The 16627-nt window shown below is 36.7% G+C and overlaps 1 protein-coding gene across 4 annotated transcripts in view; it reads right to left on the bottom strand.

The window, feature by feature from the left end:
• The window catches only part of FBN2 (fibrillin 2), a 179823-nt gene that overhangs the window by 43485 nt on the left and 119711 nt on the right, over positions 1-16627 (bottom strand). For all 4 annotated transcript variants that reach the window (XM_026056959.1, XM_026056961.1, XM_026056960.1 and 1 more), the window contains 10 exons: positions 14595-14720; positions 13907-14032; positions 13004-13126; positions 12744-12869; positions 8646-8771; positions 7647-7769; positions 6199-6321; positions 4327-4452; positions 1307-1429; positions 796-918 (listed from right to left, as the gene is read on the bottom strand). In XM_026056959.1, the coding sequence (XP_025912744.1) occupies positions 796-918; positions 1307-1429; positions 4327-4452; positions 6199-6321; positions 7647-7769; positions 8646-8771; positions 12744-12869; positions 13004-13126; positions 13907-14032; positions 14595-14720 (1245 nt within the window). The remainder of the gene's footprint in view (positions 1-795; positions 919-1306; positions 1430-4326; positions 4453-6198; positions 6322-7646; positions 7770-8645; positions 8772-12743; positions 12870-13003; positions 13127-13906; positions 14033-14594; positions 14721-16627) is intronic.

Below are 16627 nucleotides of genomic sequence, written 5' to 3'. Positions count from 1 at the left end.
ATCACACTATATTAATATTGTAAACATTTAGAAAACGGATGAAGATCTAAGTGCAAACTTAGCAGAGCCTGAGCCTTCCAAGACAATAAAATAAAAAGGCTGTTTTCCAAGTAGTCGCACACAGGGTCAGAGATGCAAAGCGTTATAGCTGAGTCACAGCCCCTCTTCTCAATCCTCCCTTCCCCAACACAGACTGACTGCTAGTATATACTGTAATCACATGACAGTCCTTCTATCTCAAGTGGCAAGGGTAAAAAAGTAATGAAAATTCACTTTAAGCCTGCATAAGCCAGAGGGTATTACAAAAACTACAGTGAACTGCATCTTTCGTAGCTCGATTCCAGCCAAACAGCTGCCACAAGCAGTTTTAATTCAAGTTTAGATTTAAGCTAAACGGTGAACCAAACATTGACCATCTATCTCAGAAAAAGCATAAATCAAGGCAAGTCTGGGATTTAAAAATCCAATTATTAAAATGAGAACTGTTGACTGTCAGGAAAATGGAACCAGTAACACAAATAATACGTTTGGGCAGATAAAAAAAGATGTATTTTAAAGAAACTATAAACACCATTAAGCAGTTAAAATAGCTAAATCCATCTCTCAAAGACTACACGACAGCATATGCAGCATGTGAAAATATAATTCTTGAATCCTGCTATCCTCATTTGCATCAATACGGTCCCCTTGGCTTTGAAAAGAGGCCAACTTATCCATGTCTAATACATCTAGCATCCATCCCACAGGCTTCTTCATGCAATTTCTATAGTAATACTTCAGGTAGTTTTCACTTACCCACACAACCCACTCCAGTGGGATTCAGCTGGAAATCTGGAGGGCAGTTACATTCATACCTCCCAGGAGTATTTACACAGAGACCATTAACACAGTTAATGGGATCAGCACATTCATCAATATCTAAAATAGGAAGGCTACATTTATAAATCTGTTCACTGGACAGAAAAGAGGAATCATTTTACTTTTTAGGACCAAATGTACAAGAACATTTCAAATGCAAGTTATTTCTAGCTGATATTGAAGGAAAGAACCACTAACAATTTATCAAACATTTAGAAATAACCTTTATACAGCTGCATTATCTAAGAAACCATTATTTTTATTCCATTCTTTACTTTTCCCCAAACTATGCAATTATAAACACGGCTTGTTTAGTGGAGAAAGAATACACAGTATGTACTGTTGTAAGAGAACAAAATGCACGTTTTATCATCTCATTTTTCAATTAATTTGATACAATTAAAAAAATACTGAAGTCTTGACATATTTCTGAATAGAAGAAACATACCTGTACAGTTTCCCCCAGTTCTATCTAGTTCATAGCCATCATCACAGATGCAATGAAACATTCCTGGTAGGTTATTGCAGGTACCAAATACACATATATTCTGAAAGGAGCATTCATCGATATCTGAAGGAATATATCAAAACAGTAAGTTGCATATCGTTACCATAACAGTATTGTGATAGTGTTGTATTGCTAAGTGCAAATAAAGACACATGTAACTCACGAAAACCCCATCAGATGTAACATCTGTGAGTAATCACTAGTTTTTGTTTAGAAAGTTGTAGTTGGGGATTTGTGAGGCATTCTTAATGTTGCTCATTACATATTCCTGTTTTACCTGATGTAATAAACTTCACCTGATCCAATAAACTTTTCATAATTTGTATTTAATATGCAAAGTAACAATAGGAAAACTGAATTCTCAGGTCTCCAAATGAAAGTTAAATCAAAAAGCCAGTAAGTCCCTTTCAAAACGTGCATTAAGCAGACTGAAGTGTAACAAAGGGACCAGTCACTTGCTAGTTCAGTTTGCAGCGCTTATTAGTAAAGGCATGTAAGATTTTCAAAATACTATTTCCAGGGAGAAGAAGTGTGTTTAGAAGAAGGAGACGAACTAGGTGTCCTTAGTTACTTGTATCTCCTTGGAAAGGGAATATAGGTGAAGGGAATAGAGGGAATAAGAACTACCTGTGATTTTATCAAGCCTACATTAAAACAACTTCAATATAGAATGGGTAAACAAGAGTAAATCAGTGCTACATTTATGTACATCTTTTGTGGTTTAACTACACTGGATGCTAAGCAAAAAGTATCCCAGTACAAAAACACAATGGTGCAACACTAATATGTAGTCTTGTTTCATTGGGCTAAAATGCATGTAAAGGACTGGTTGTATGCTTGTGAAAACTGAAGATGAAATAAAATTGAAAGATGCTGACAGAGTCCAAATAATATTAAAAAAAAAATAACCTTTTCAACTACAGTGCTAGAAGGGGAGTTAAATGTAACAGGACAGAGTGAACACTCATGTTTTCAGAGACAGACTATAAATGACTTCAAGTTGAAGGTAAGTAACATAAGAGGAAAAAAGTCTGGAGGTACTGTCTGACTGCAAGACCTGCAAGTCGCCAAAATAAAGCAGCTGTGCAAAAGACTAATGAAGTTCTAGCGTGCATTCGCAAGCTATTTTTAGAAAAGACAGGAAAGAATTAGTGTCATTTTACCAAGCACAGATAAAATGTCATTTGGAATACTGTGTACAGTTTTCTGTTCAAGAATGATGAACTAAAACTGGAACAGGTGTAAAAAAGGATATTAAAATGAGTAATGAAATATCTATTGTGAGCTTGGCTTGCTTGCCCTAACCAAAGCTTGTGAAGTGATATAATGCCTCTTTATAGGAACATTACAAAAATCGGTAACTCTTGGGGGGGAAGGGGAATAATTATTTGAGTAAAGGAAAAATTAGATTTAAGATAAGGGCCTAAAATCCAATGGTCCTGAATAAATTTAAAGTGGAAATTAGAGGAAGGTTTCTAAGTACCTGTGGAGTACAGCCAAGGAATGACCTCTAAATCAGGTCATAAACATAAACTGTGTTAAGATGATGCTTTATAAAGTTATGGAAAGGACTATATCATTGTGAAGCTAGTGTATTGAAATTCCAAGGACATTTCAGAAGAAACTGGATCACTAATTACATCATAATTATTGCATCAATTCCAAGCTTTGGATTTTATTCCTTCATTACAGAAATCAGCCCAGGAGTCACCACTGATAGGACAAATTACTATATTCCCTTTTATTTTTTAAATATACATTGGTATTGAGCACCCAAGTCTTCTAGTTTTCCTACAGCATAATTTAATCTAAAGATTGCTTTCAGATTTCTGTTGAAATTACAGCAATACACCAAGATTTTTCCCCAAATTCGCCAATTTATCTTTCAGAGCATCACTATGGACTAACTGAATGTTGGTTCACTGCTGTCACAAGAATTAGAATCTTTTATTTTTCAAAATACTGATTGACTGATATATTTGGGGGGGATTTTTATTTATTCGCGTGATTATAAAATGGCTAAATGAGCTGCACTGAGAAATTCACTAAATCAGACAATTAACAATACTTGATAACTACAGTAGGTCTGACCAGAAGACTTGCACAGCTGATTTTTCAGAAGCCTCTGCAATGCTGCTCCTCTTAGAAAGCTGATTCATGCACACACATGCATGTTTGTTTGAACATGCCAAGTTACAAACTGAATTTTAGAGAGTACATTTTGGAATCTGTTTTTAATGTCTCATCAAGAATTGAAATTTCCGAAGAGGTTATGAGGTTTCCTAATTAAAGATGAAATAAATTAAAAGGCTTTGCAGCATCAGTTAAAAAGACTTAGTTTAAAAAGCAATTGTTTTATATTAAACCGCAACAAAAAAAAAGACAGTAAGAACACAACAGGGAACAGAAACTGAATTGGACTAGAAAGAGCATCATTTCTTCTCTGTTTCAGATAATACAGTACAATACTGAGAGAGAAAGGATGATGATAAAAAAGCTCAAGTATACTTTTTAAGGAGTGTTACAAACTCATTAAGTACAGCAGTGATTTGCCTACTTCCAATTTCCTGAAAACATTTATTTAAAAATGAGGTCACTCAATGCAGTTTATATTTCCTATGTAAACACATTAAATAAAATAGTGATGAGCACAGTATTTTCCACACACTATTCACTAGTGACAAAAATAAGAGAAATGGTTAAAAAAACAAAATTACTGAGCCAAACCTCTACTCTGGGATTTTTGGACCAAGGCCAGGAAAACTTCATGAAGAGATGAAAGCTACCTTCAACATAATTCACACTGCAAAATAATCCTTGCTTGAAGAAATTGCTTTTATATGTGAAGCATGTGCTGAGTATTCTGCTTCCAGGTTGACGTCCTTCCAACACTTCCTGCGGTTTCCTTTACAGCAGCCAATCCAAACTCAGAAAACGAGCTTGAAGTGCTGGTGACTTACCTTGGCAAGATTTGCTGTCCAAAGCTGGAGTGAAGCCCATCTCGCACTCGCAACGGTATGCACCAGGGACATTCAAACACTGTCCATTTTCACACAGATTAACATTTTCTGCGCACTCATCAACATCTATGAGAGAGAGAAATTTTTTCAACGCTACATATTTTACTAGCAAAATATAATTATTTTTATCCTGCCATTCAAATCAACACTACTGCTAAGTATTGTTGATATAAACCAAAATACACTAAATACCATACACCTGAAGATGGAGTAAATTGAAAGAATGCAGAAAAACAAATATAATGCTATTTCCAAAATGACTCTTTTTACCCTGTTAAGATTCCTTACTTTTCCTTCCATCAATAGATTTTAAAAATATTGAATCAATGCAAGGTTTTCAGATTCATGAATGCGAGCTTTGAAAAATAAGTTTGAATGCTTTCCTTACAAAGTAAAAACTTTGTTTACGGTATATATTGCTACACTGCTTTGACAAAAACACATTCGAAAAGCACATTTCTGACATGAACCATGTGTAGAAAATTATTTTTGTATGTATTTTAGGCAATATTGCTTGAGAATCTTATAAACATTATGTGTACAAATACTATTTGCACACTGCTAGGACTTGTAGTATGCCCCAAAGAGATTTTTATCTTATGTTTTCTGCAATTATTTCTTTGAACATAAGTCCTTTAAAATGGCATGGCTTGTTTAGAGTTTTCTAAGTTTTTTGACAGCTATAAATATCACAATGAATAGGGAAGGGATACTACACTGCAATCATCATAAATACTCATAATTGCGTCAAATATACTTCCAATAGTCCAAAAAGAGTATTCAAAAGCAAGTATTCAATATGCTTTCTTCATTTTATTACTCAATACCTACTATCCAGTCTGACCTTTTTAAAGCAGAAGAAAATCTGAAAACATAGTGTGTCAATAGCAGGGATGAAAGTTCTTGTTTATTAACCCCCCAATTTAGAATAGATAAACAATATTTGAAAATCCTACTTCTGCAGTAAAAACCTGACAATATTAATCAGAGAGAAAACTGTGTCTATTTTAGATGTAAATTAATTTTGACCTAAAATTTGCTAGTTAGCCAACAAGTGCACTGAAATTACTTCCTAGGTGTTTTGATATCATTAGCATGCACCCCCCCAAACCATCAAATGTGCTGACCACATAACAGAACATGTTAGAACTCAAGAGCAGAGACATTGTTGCATCTCTGCTCCACAAGCGATAAAAAACACAGTAACTCAGTGCACAAGCATTTGTATCTTAAATAAACCAGTACAAACTGGTATAACACTTCAGGTTATTTTGAATGACTTGCTGCGTGCTAAACAAAATTCATTCTTAAATAGTGAACAGCTACCACCAAATTTAAGTGCAGAGATAATGGGCAATATTTTCAACTGTATATATTTTTTAAATCCTATGTTAATGATTAAAACCTGTTCTAACTAACATAGTGAGGGGAAAACAGATGCTGACTTCCCTGCCAAAAACAGACCCTGTCTACAGGACAGGAGTCATAGCAAACAGAGAGCAGGAGCTTTGTGTTCTTGGCTGGAGAACCTGCTGCTGAAAGCGGCACATGCACCAGCTCACTGGGGGGAAGAGGAGGAGGAGGAAGGAGCAGACAGGAGCTTTACCCACCATATCAGCCCAGTTTGGCATACAAATCAAAAGAGGTGTCAGGTGCCTTCATTAGTATTTCCACAGCATATAGGAAGAATCCTCACCTTGAAAGATGCTCTTACCATTTTTCTCTTGCACTTTGGAGTTGGATCTAATTTTGCAAAGCTTTCTAACAACAGAAACAATCAGTGACAAATCAGGTTTTACAGAAACTTCTTACCAGAACAAGTAAATCCATCCCCTGTGAAACCCCCTGCACAAGCGCAGCGGTATGACCCCGGCGTGTTCACACACTGAGCGTTCACACTGCACTGGTGAGTCCCATTGGAGCATTCATCAAGGTCTGTACGTCGGGGCAAAAGAATGCAAATAATAACAGAGCAGTTAATAAACTTTGCTTACAAGGAACTGTCAAGCTGAAAGGCCAAAATGCAAAGATGATTTATGTCCCCACAGATGCAATAAATTCTCATGAAAAAATACTTGGTTAATACACAGCGATTTCATATTAAAATTTCTTCCTTTAAAATGTCTTCCATATTGTACAGGCTTGGAGAAAATATTTCCAAGCAACAGATGGTATTCAGCTGATTCATTAGAGTAAATGCTGATACCATTACTTGAATGTTAATATCTTGTTAAAGAACTTGGAACCAAAATGAGTTAAAAATAAAGAAAGAAATATGGTAGGGTGAAAAGCTGTCAAGCGTTTGGTGAGTCTTATCAATTAATAAAATCATTCACAAGCAGCCTAACCCCAGGTCTATGAAAGTCAATGTAAGCTTTCTCATCAACTTGAATGGATGCTACTTTTGATCAAGAAAAGAGCTTCTCCTGCCCCTGAAGGGCATCTGCAGCTTGATCTGATGGAAGCAGTCATGCCGGTGCATGGCAGGTGACTCAGGACCACTTCTCACACTAGCTTGTGCTATGGGTTACCTTATGGTTTCTTTTACCCTTTGACCAGTAAATCCACACCCATTTGTAAAGAGGTCTTCTGAAATAACATACTATATCCAGCAACTAGTCTAACTATGAAGATTCTGCTAGAAACACCTTTCAGATTTTTCTCCTTGAAGTGGGTCCTTTTCAGTAGTACCTCACATCTCTTTAATAAAATAATAATAATAAAGATCATGGAGCCTTTCCTTTTTTTCCTCAGACATGGCTTAAAAATCTTAGGCCTGCAATGAAATCCCATAATACAGTACTTTATCTTTTACATACCATACCAATAAAGCCTAATTCTTATGCGAAATTCTTCTTCCATAGACCCCAAAATGTTCTGCCTAAAATATGTGACTAGATATATTACAAGATGTTTACAAAAATAGTATTAAACGACAGAAGTAATAACTTACTGGCAGGAAATCACAAAACAAAATCTATTTTATTTTTAACTGAACTTTGTATTTTGCGCATTCTAGCAGCTGTATATATACTTTGTAAAATATATATTTAATTCAGTAAGATGTTAGACAGACATGCCTCTGAGACAAAACCAATTCTTTCTTTAAAAAAAGCAATCCCCTGAAATATAAAGAACTTATTTACCTCTCTTATCAATAGTGTGTGGTAGGTAAAAGACTACTACTTTGTAATCACATGGTCACATTGCATGCTTCGGACTAAAAAAAGAGAAAAGCTTAATTTTTTTTACACACTTACCAATACATTTGTTGCCGTTTCCAACCCATCCCTCTCTGCAACTACATTTGAAACTTCCAGGTACATTGACACATGAGGCATGCATGTCACAGTTGTGAGCACCAATTTCACACTCATCCACATCTACAATCACAAAATAAACTGATTAGTAAAGCTCAATACCAATACATAGGAGCACTGGAATATTACAAATGATGTTCCTTGGACATGTCAGTTATTTCCACTGAAGAGTTTTACACTCGTTTAAAAAACAAATTACAAGACTGCGTAACAGTTTACAGCAAGTTACTTTCTATTATAAACAAAAAATAGTGGGAATTATATTTTCATTTTTGTTCTTCGTAAACATGCTAAAATTAGTTTGCTTTCATATAACTGCTTCTTAGTGTGAAATTAAAGCTGTCTTTCAGACACATTAATATAGGCTGATCTTGACACATGTAAAAATGTGGTGAGACCTTGCATACACAGGCACTTCTTCCACCATCTTCCATCATCTTGTTTCTTTTTCATTCTTCTACTTTTTTTCCTTTTGTCCTGTTCTTAGACTATAGGTCAATTCCTGCAGCTTTAGTTGACAGATGAGTTCTTTCTGAGTTACATTAACTCGACTGTATTCATATTTATGCATGAGAAATGCTTTTTTTCATCAGTACAGGAGTACTGATAAAATACTTCTAACACAAATGCAGCTGTACCCACTCAAACTGCATTTGGTACCACAGGTATTCCCCTGTCCTATACTGATAAAAGCTTTGCCTGTAAAATTACAATTACCTAAAGGACTTCTAATATCACATCGATAGTGGTCAAGGAGCATACCTTTCCAAACTCCTGAATACATGTCAGCAGACATACGTAATAAGTCAAATTATTTTATATACATATGTACAGATAACAACCTCTCATTTGTCTGTGAACACTTGTGCATATATTTTACGTGAAAGCCAAAAGAAGATATGTGCACACTATGACATATATGTTGGAAAAATGCTTTACCTGTGCATCCAGTGGTTCCTTTCTTGACTGAATATCCTAGCTGACAGTGACAAATGAAGGAGCCTTTAGTGTTTTCACACTCCCCAAACATACAGATGTTGGAATTCAAATCACATTCGTTCACATCTGTAAGCACACGTAATTTCATTGTTAGCTGAACATTACTGTCTTTTAACAGCACACTTTGTCTTTTTGGAATAGCTTTACTAAGGTGAAAACATCAGAAGTGTCCTCCACCCCTCTGACACATGGCATTTATTCTTCTTCATTGTAATATGTTTCAGCCATTCCACTCTGTATTCTTTCAAATAAAAGAAAAACAAGTAAGGATGAATCTACAGTCCAATCACCTCAATATTCTTCTAATTAGATTGAAATGCTAATTATTAGACTAGGAAGTCAATTACTTCCTAGAAGACACAGTCTATGTTTTTTTTAAAAATAAGGTCTCCAGCATAATAGCTACAATTTTCCTCCAAATAAGCATGTATTTGGTAAATTGATTACTTTTTCTGTACTTCAAAATATCAACAGGCTTCAGTTTGTACAATTTGTTCACTATTTACAATTAATGATACATACATATGTTTGATGCCTCTGATTAGACAAAGCTAAACAGAGAAATAAAAATCAGTAAAGCAAGGCAGGTTTTTATTAGAATTCAATACATAAAAGACAATAAATCTTGTGTAATAACGAAGCTGGCAGAAGAAAAATTAAAATCAGATAACTGTCAAGCAACTAACTGAGCAATTTTATACAAATGTGTTCTTAGTCATATTACAGTGAGGCCACATGACCCAAGGACTTTTCAAACACACTATCCAATATTTTCATAGAGCCCTCAGAATGACATTAAATAATAATATCATGCTATGACAATCAAGAGAGTTGCTGTACTGTGAACAAGAAGGCATTTCTGGTGTTTGCAGTTGTTTGAGTGTGGTAAAATGGCATGTATACAGTAATGTGGCCGAAACAGAGGCTTGTGACACCTATAAATCAAAAGTGTAATCAGGATATAATTAATGTTATCTTGCTTTAAAACCCAATAAAAGCATACTAAAATAGCGTAACTAGCAACCAAATTTAAGTACTCTGTACCACTGCAATGTCATGGCTAGGCACCATACTGTATAACGGCATGAGCAATGTGACCATCAAAAGTGCAAAGAATGAAGGGTGTAGCTACACGCAGGAAGCATCCAAGTAACAAAACTTGTTGGAGTAAGGACAAGATAAGCACAAGGGACTGCAAATAGGCAGGAAATCCTCCCGAATACACTAGAAGAATGACTGGCAAGACAAGAAAAAGAGATAAGCCCTATATGGAGCACAGGGGACTGCCCTTTTTGGGAAGGGGGCAATAGAGAGGAAAAACATAGGCGAGGAAAATCAGAGAAGAAAGAAGATAAGCACACTTCAGTTCTAACTTTTCTCATCAATGTGCTCTCAAGCCTGATCACCTTGACCTTTGCAACCAAGAACCACTAAAGCCTGCAGACATCAATGCTAACCACATGGCATCATCTCCATGGTACTGTACGCTTACAGCTAATTTAGAATATGATTGTTAAAGACTCAGAGTTTTGCATATGTGGTGATAATGATCAATAGCGTGTAAGAACTGACCATTAGTGTGTTATTAATGAGTGAATTCAGTAAAATTTAATTTCACAATTTAAAACTGGCCTGATTTGTCAGTCTTCTAAACACTCACATGACAACAATCTCTAATTTCCTAATATATTCAGTTGTGACAGTAGGAGGCAGGCAGAAGCTTCCATGCTCTAAATCTCCTCAGCTTCTGGGGAGCTGCAGGCTTACCCCTGTAGTTCTGCTCTGCTGAGACTCCCCTGGGACATAAGGATTGACCTGCTTCTTCCAGAATCTCACTGGAAACATCAGAACTAGACAGTCAGACATGGGACTCCTAACACAACTGAGAAACTTCCAGCCCCTTTTCTTACTGGAGTGAAAGATCATATTTTGAGACTAGCTATGGTGCTTCCATTTATGTTTCCGAGAGTGTTTGCCTATTGACTATAGGCAGCTCTTTACCACAGACCTGTATTTATCACTCTGCTCTGCCTTTGGAAAATGGGTAGCTAGAAGATGATCTTTATTAATGATCCCAAGCGCGTTATAATTCCTTGCTGACAAAACAAACACACACACACACACACACTCTGACTGTGAAAGGAGGTGAAAGAAATTTCAAGAGGGGAGAAAAAATCAAAATGCTCACAGTCTGTCCCTCAAAGCTGAAGTGAATGAAAGGAAAGGTCAAGTACTGTTGTCCTAACTGTGCTGCTGAGTCAATTTGGGAAAGAGGTGAAGAGCAGAAGCATAAGAAAGAAATGCACCAAAACCTGGAGCTCTCTGGCACATACAAAAATGGAAAGCTACCACAAGGGCAACATTCAAGGAGAAGTCAGGCTACGGGGGTGGGGGGAAAGACCCTTGCTGAAACAACAAGTCATAAGCCACAACCAGAAAAGTTGTTCTACAACCATAAAAGGAAAAAAAAAAAGTGACAAGGAAAGACAGGCATATCACAACTGCAGAAGTGCTCTTGTGCCAGACTCCCTTCCCAGACACCTCAACAGTGTGACTGCTCAGCACTTGCTGCTTTGATGCAGACTGCAGCTTCAAGAGTGAGATAAGTTTGCTGCTGATGGCTCCCTGTTCTTCCCAGGTCACCAAGTGTTGCATATAGGATGAAAACTTTCCTTTAGGAAGAAAAGCTCTCCTACAGCAAGATAATATAGTTTGTACCAAAGCTGTGTTTTAGATTCTTATACTGCATGCTGAATCTTCAGTATAAGCTTGCAATTATATTACACAGCTTTAACAAAATTCCAGCATCTACCTACTTTGAGAGCTAACAGATTATAATTACAGATCTGATTAAAAACTGGTACTTAAGGCATGGTCTTATCATCAGTTATACCTATGTCAATGTTTTGACTTTCTTCAAAAAGCTCAGATTTTACACCAGTTAAACAGCAAAGAGCATCTAATTTTGCATGTTATCAAATAAATACAAAATATTGCAAATAATTCTACAGAAAAAATGCAAGCACTTTGATGAAAGTAGTGTTAGTTCCAGGAAGAAACTTTAATGAACTGCAAAGGCTTTTTGACAAACTGGATGGTGCTGTTAGCAAGAAAAACAATTACATATATGGCAGAAATTCACACTTCCTCACTGTAGATTCTAACTTTAGATTTTAGTTTTTATTTTCCAAGAGAAGAACAGTTAAAAGCAGTTGTGTATGAAATGAAAACAGCTTAGCTCATTTTATAGTAACTAACATGGCGAATGTGAAAAACTCATTGAAAAGGTCAGTTCTAACTTTCAAGTTGGTTAGGTAAACATGGAGCATGAGCCCAAACCGAAAGCAAGAACCTGGAATGCCTTGAAAGTGAAAGAAAAGCTCAGATTCAACTCCGAAGGAAAGGAGCCACAAACAGGTCAGGACAGCTTTGCTCAGCATTTCCTTCAACTAGTTCTCCTCGGAGCATGTGCGTCTGTGTATGCACATGTGTAAAATGAGTAATGAAAGGTTTGTTTGACAGATGTTCAAAATATAGAAAATGATTTTGTTAGTATGGCCAAACTTAAAATATAAAATATATGAAATTTTGTATAAAATGTAAACACCAAGATAAACTAAATAGATCAGATTAAGCTGAGGAAATACTTTTCATTTCAATTTCCTTTGTAATCACTCACTCAAGTTTTAGTAGGTGAGGGGACACACTAAAAAATTTACAAAAGACAGAAGAAAAAGCCAGGGCAACCAAATAATCTCTTTTTAGTAGTGATGCTTTATAGAAATTATACAGTTGTGATTAAATCACTTCTATTTTTGGAATTCCATGATTTGGCTCATCCTTATGGATGAGTCCTAACATCCTTACGGATCCTTCCTAACATCTATACTGATAGGCAAGGAAAGTCTACAGATCTTTTGTTTTCTGTAATTTACATACACAGCTTAAACCTGCTTTCAGGGTTTCAGCATAAAATCTTAAAACATTAGCTGCACAGTTTTTACAGCTAAACCAGATTTGGTACATGCAGCTACTTACCAATACAAGTTTTCATGTCCATAGAAGCCATAAATCCATCGTAACAGAGACAGCGATACTCCCCTGGAATATTAGTACACTGTCCACCATCACAGATATCTGGATTGTTTTCACATTCATCAATATCTGGAATAAAAGCAGATAATAATACTGTCACACTAGTAGGAATCGGCTGAAAGAATACTATATTCACATTAGCGGAAAGATGATTCTTGAACTTTTATTTTTTAATGAAGTCTCATAAAGATATTAAAACCTACCTGCACATGTCCTGACATCTGGCATTAGAGCATAGCCATCACTGCAGCTACATTCATAGCTGCCTTCTGAGTTAGTGCAGTGGGTGTCACAGCCTCCATTCATTATCATACACTCATCAATATCTGGGAAATAACATCAGTACTAGGTTATTTAGCAATTCTGTCATTTTACTTAGCAGATGAACCAGTTTATCAGCAATGTGATTTTTAATTTTTATTCTCATTCTACAGTCTCTGATTTACACTTTATTCAGCCTTCCCTATTTCAACTGCATTTTTATCTGTGGGAGCAAGTGGTTACCTTTCAGTTGTTGATTTTGTTGCTATGTATTACTAGTAATGTAAAAGAAGTAGAAAAGTAAAAGACAGCATGTGGAAAGAAAAGCCCTTGAGAAATTAAGGCTTTGTGAAAGCTTGACATGTAGTACAGATTTATAGTTTTGCAAAAAATAAACAAAGCCAACAAATAAACTGCCCATGCTCTCTCTTCTTTTTGTCAATGTGCTGACAGCTGTCATAACTTAGTCTAGGATTTTAGAAATGTATGCAGTAAGGAGAAGAAGTGAAAGAAAAACTAGCAATGCATGGGGCTCTTTGTTGCTTTGATCAAGAAATTGAACAACATTTTCTGCATGTTAGCTCAAGCTCTTAATTTTAATGAAGCAGTATAAGAGTATTTTTTCCTCAAAACGTTCTACAGAGTTCAATAGAACAACAATTTTTTCATGCCTTCTCAATACTTTTAAAGAGGCGTCCCTGACAGTTCATGATATGCCTAATAGTAGAAGATGGCTCTGTTTCATTTCAGAAGGAAATTATGAAATGAAATGAAATGAAAACAAGGATAGATGAAAAAATACATGTTGAAATAAAAACACATAGGTGAAGGTATACAGCACTTGCCAATGCAGCCTTGTCTGTCCGGAGTGGCCTGGTATCCAGAGTTACAGGAACACTGGTATGTTCCAATCATGTTCACACACTTGCCATTTCTGCAGAGACTGTCACTTAATGAGCATTCATTTACATCTGGAAAAGAATCGTTCATAACAATTTCTTATCATTCAGAAGGCAGACTCTAACTATACTAACGCCAGAGAAATGAGGGTGAGTGATAACATTTTAAACCAGTGGCTTCCACGTGGTTACAATTTCTTGTCCTTAGCATGTTCAGCCAAGGTATGGATGTCTGAATAGCACATTTAAGCCAGTGACAAAAGGCTTATTTTCTGCGTTTCTTGTCTGTGAACATTAACTTCACAGACCCTCTCAGAAATAGTTCACGTAACTACAGTCCACTGTTTTTAATTGAAAGTTGCCAACATGAGTGGTATAGTCCTCTGAGCTGCTTAACAACCCCCAAGGGCCCTCATAAAATACTCCTCTTTGAAGTCAACAGTACTGAGGGCACTGGAGATTTTCCAGGATCTGTTATAAAGTTTTAATTTGAAGGTACTCACATAAAGGAGGAGCATGAATTTGTATCGGATATTCCTGAGGCCTCATTCTTGCCAGTGACAAGAAGCTTCCACAGCACAAATGACTGCTCTTCTTAGAAAGCTGAAAACTGCTATTCTTACTAGAAACTCACCTATGCATTCCTCACGTGATGGTGACAGCTCATGTCCCAAAGGACAGTCACATTGAAAACTGCCGTCTGTGTTCACACATGTGCCACCCCTACACAGCAGAGGGTTGCGTTCGCATTCATCAATATCTAAAAAGAAACCATGATAAACAAGTACAGAACCATTACTAAGGAGCAACAATGGGAAAAGCAATTCTCATTGTAAAGTGACTCAAAATCTGGAGATCACAAATAAAAGCATTGAAGCAATGCTCTTCCTTTCCTTATGCTGCATAACAATGCAAACAAAAAAAGTATGCATTATTAGACTCTAAAGAAGTTTTTCCCCTCAAGCAAAAACAGAAATTCATCATTCAGAACTCAATATTCTAAGAGAAATAGGAAACCAGAAAAGACAGCATTTATTTAGTTGGTTACCATTTAGAATGATGTATTAATATGATGTAATTTTCAAAAAAGTAGCTTCTTAAGGCAACTATAAGCCCATTTATGCATGTATTGCCATTGTTCACTGTGGATGCAGGTAATAGAGATGTGCTTGTAAACTTTTAACCAAACAGCTTTTCCATTTGATAACTACCACATATGTGGATATGTGGTTGAGAAACAGTTTTGCTACAACTTATAATGGAAATTTGAGTATTTGACTCAAAACAGACAAAAAGAGCTAACACTATAGTCATGGATGAACAGAAAAATGAACAAAAGGTATTCAAGGTTCAAGATACAGTCACACTTTCAGAGTCCCAGAAAGCATTATGGGCAGCTATCCTTGAAATTGGAGACTTTTGTTTATTTAGACAGACAAATGTTACTTTTTTCCAGCCTCAGAGATCAGGAAAGGCATCATAGGGTCCTGCAGGTTAATCACATTAGGGCAGAAACTGCCTGATGATAGAATCTAACATCTCTTTGATATACTCCTGTTTGCATAATCCTCACAGCTCCAAAATGTTTCTATCCAACACTATACCTTCCTTCCTTAGTTTTTGCAAAAGGCCCTGAAGAAGTAATTTCATTTCTTATCTTCTTATTTTCTCCGTTCACTTATTTGACATTTTGCTTTCCTGCCTCTGTCTCTCAGATGATATATCTCCAGCAAACATTGTCTGCATTTGTACTCCGTCCCTCATGAAGACTATTCAGCTTCCATGGTTTAGCTTCCTTGTTACCTTCATCTGCGATTCAGGCAGTGACTTTTTGAGCCCACAAGATGTCAGACAGTCCATCCCACTGTGCAGGAAATCAAGTAAAGATAGCAGAAAGCCTGCATGGCCTTCTGGACCACAGGAATACATGTCTGAGTTCAGTCAAGAGCACAGGAAGCTTCTGACAAAACTCAAACATAAAAAGGAAGAGGTGGAGGCAGGACAGGCAGGAGGAATATAGAGACACTGTCTGAGCATGCAGGGATGGGGTTAAAAAAAGCCAGAAACCACCTGGAGTTGACCCTGACAAGAGACATGAAGGGCAACAAGAAGGGCTTCTACAGGTCTATCAGCAGTCAAAGGACGACTAAGGAAAATGTGGGCCTGTTGCTGAATGGGGCAGCAGGAGACCAGATGACAAAGGACACAGAAGAGGTTCAGGCACTCAATGCCACCTTCACCTCCATCTTTACTGCTACCATTAGCCTTCAGGAATCCCAGGTCCCTGAGACCAGTGGGAAAGTCTGGAGTTATGAAGACTTACCCTCAGTGGAGAAGGATCAGGTTAGGGAGCATTTAAACAAACTGGACATACACAGCTCCATGGACCTTGATGGGATGCTACCAAAGGTGCCAAGGAAGCCAGCCAATGTCACCACGAGGCCACTCGCAATAATCTTTGAAACATAAAAGGTAGTGGTGGTCAGGGGAGGTTCCTGAGGACTGAGAGAAAGCAAATGGCACTCCTATCTTCAAGAAGGGCAAAAAGGAGGATCTGAGAAACTACAGGCCAGTCAACATCACCTCAATCCCTTGGAAGGTGACAGAGCAAATAATCCTGGAAGTCATTTCCAAACATATGAAGGACATGAAGATGACTGGGAGCAG

This window comes from Apteryx rowi, unplaced genomic scaffold, assembly GCF_003343035.1.
Source record: "Apteryx rowi isolate R43461 unplaced genomic scaffold, aptRow1 scaffold_135, whole genome shotgun sequence".
NCBI classification, from domain to species: Eukaryota; Metazoa; Chordata; class Aves; order Apterygiformes; family Apterygidae; genus Apteryx; species Apteryx rowi.
Note: the sequence above shows the minus strand (reverse complement) of the source record. Positions and strands in the feature narration are given on the sequence as shown.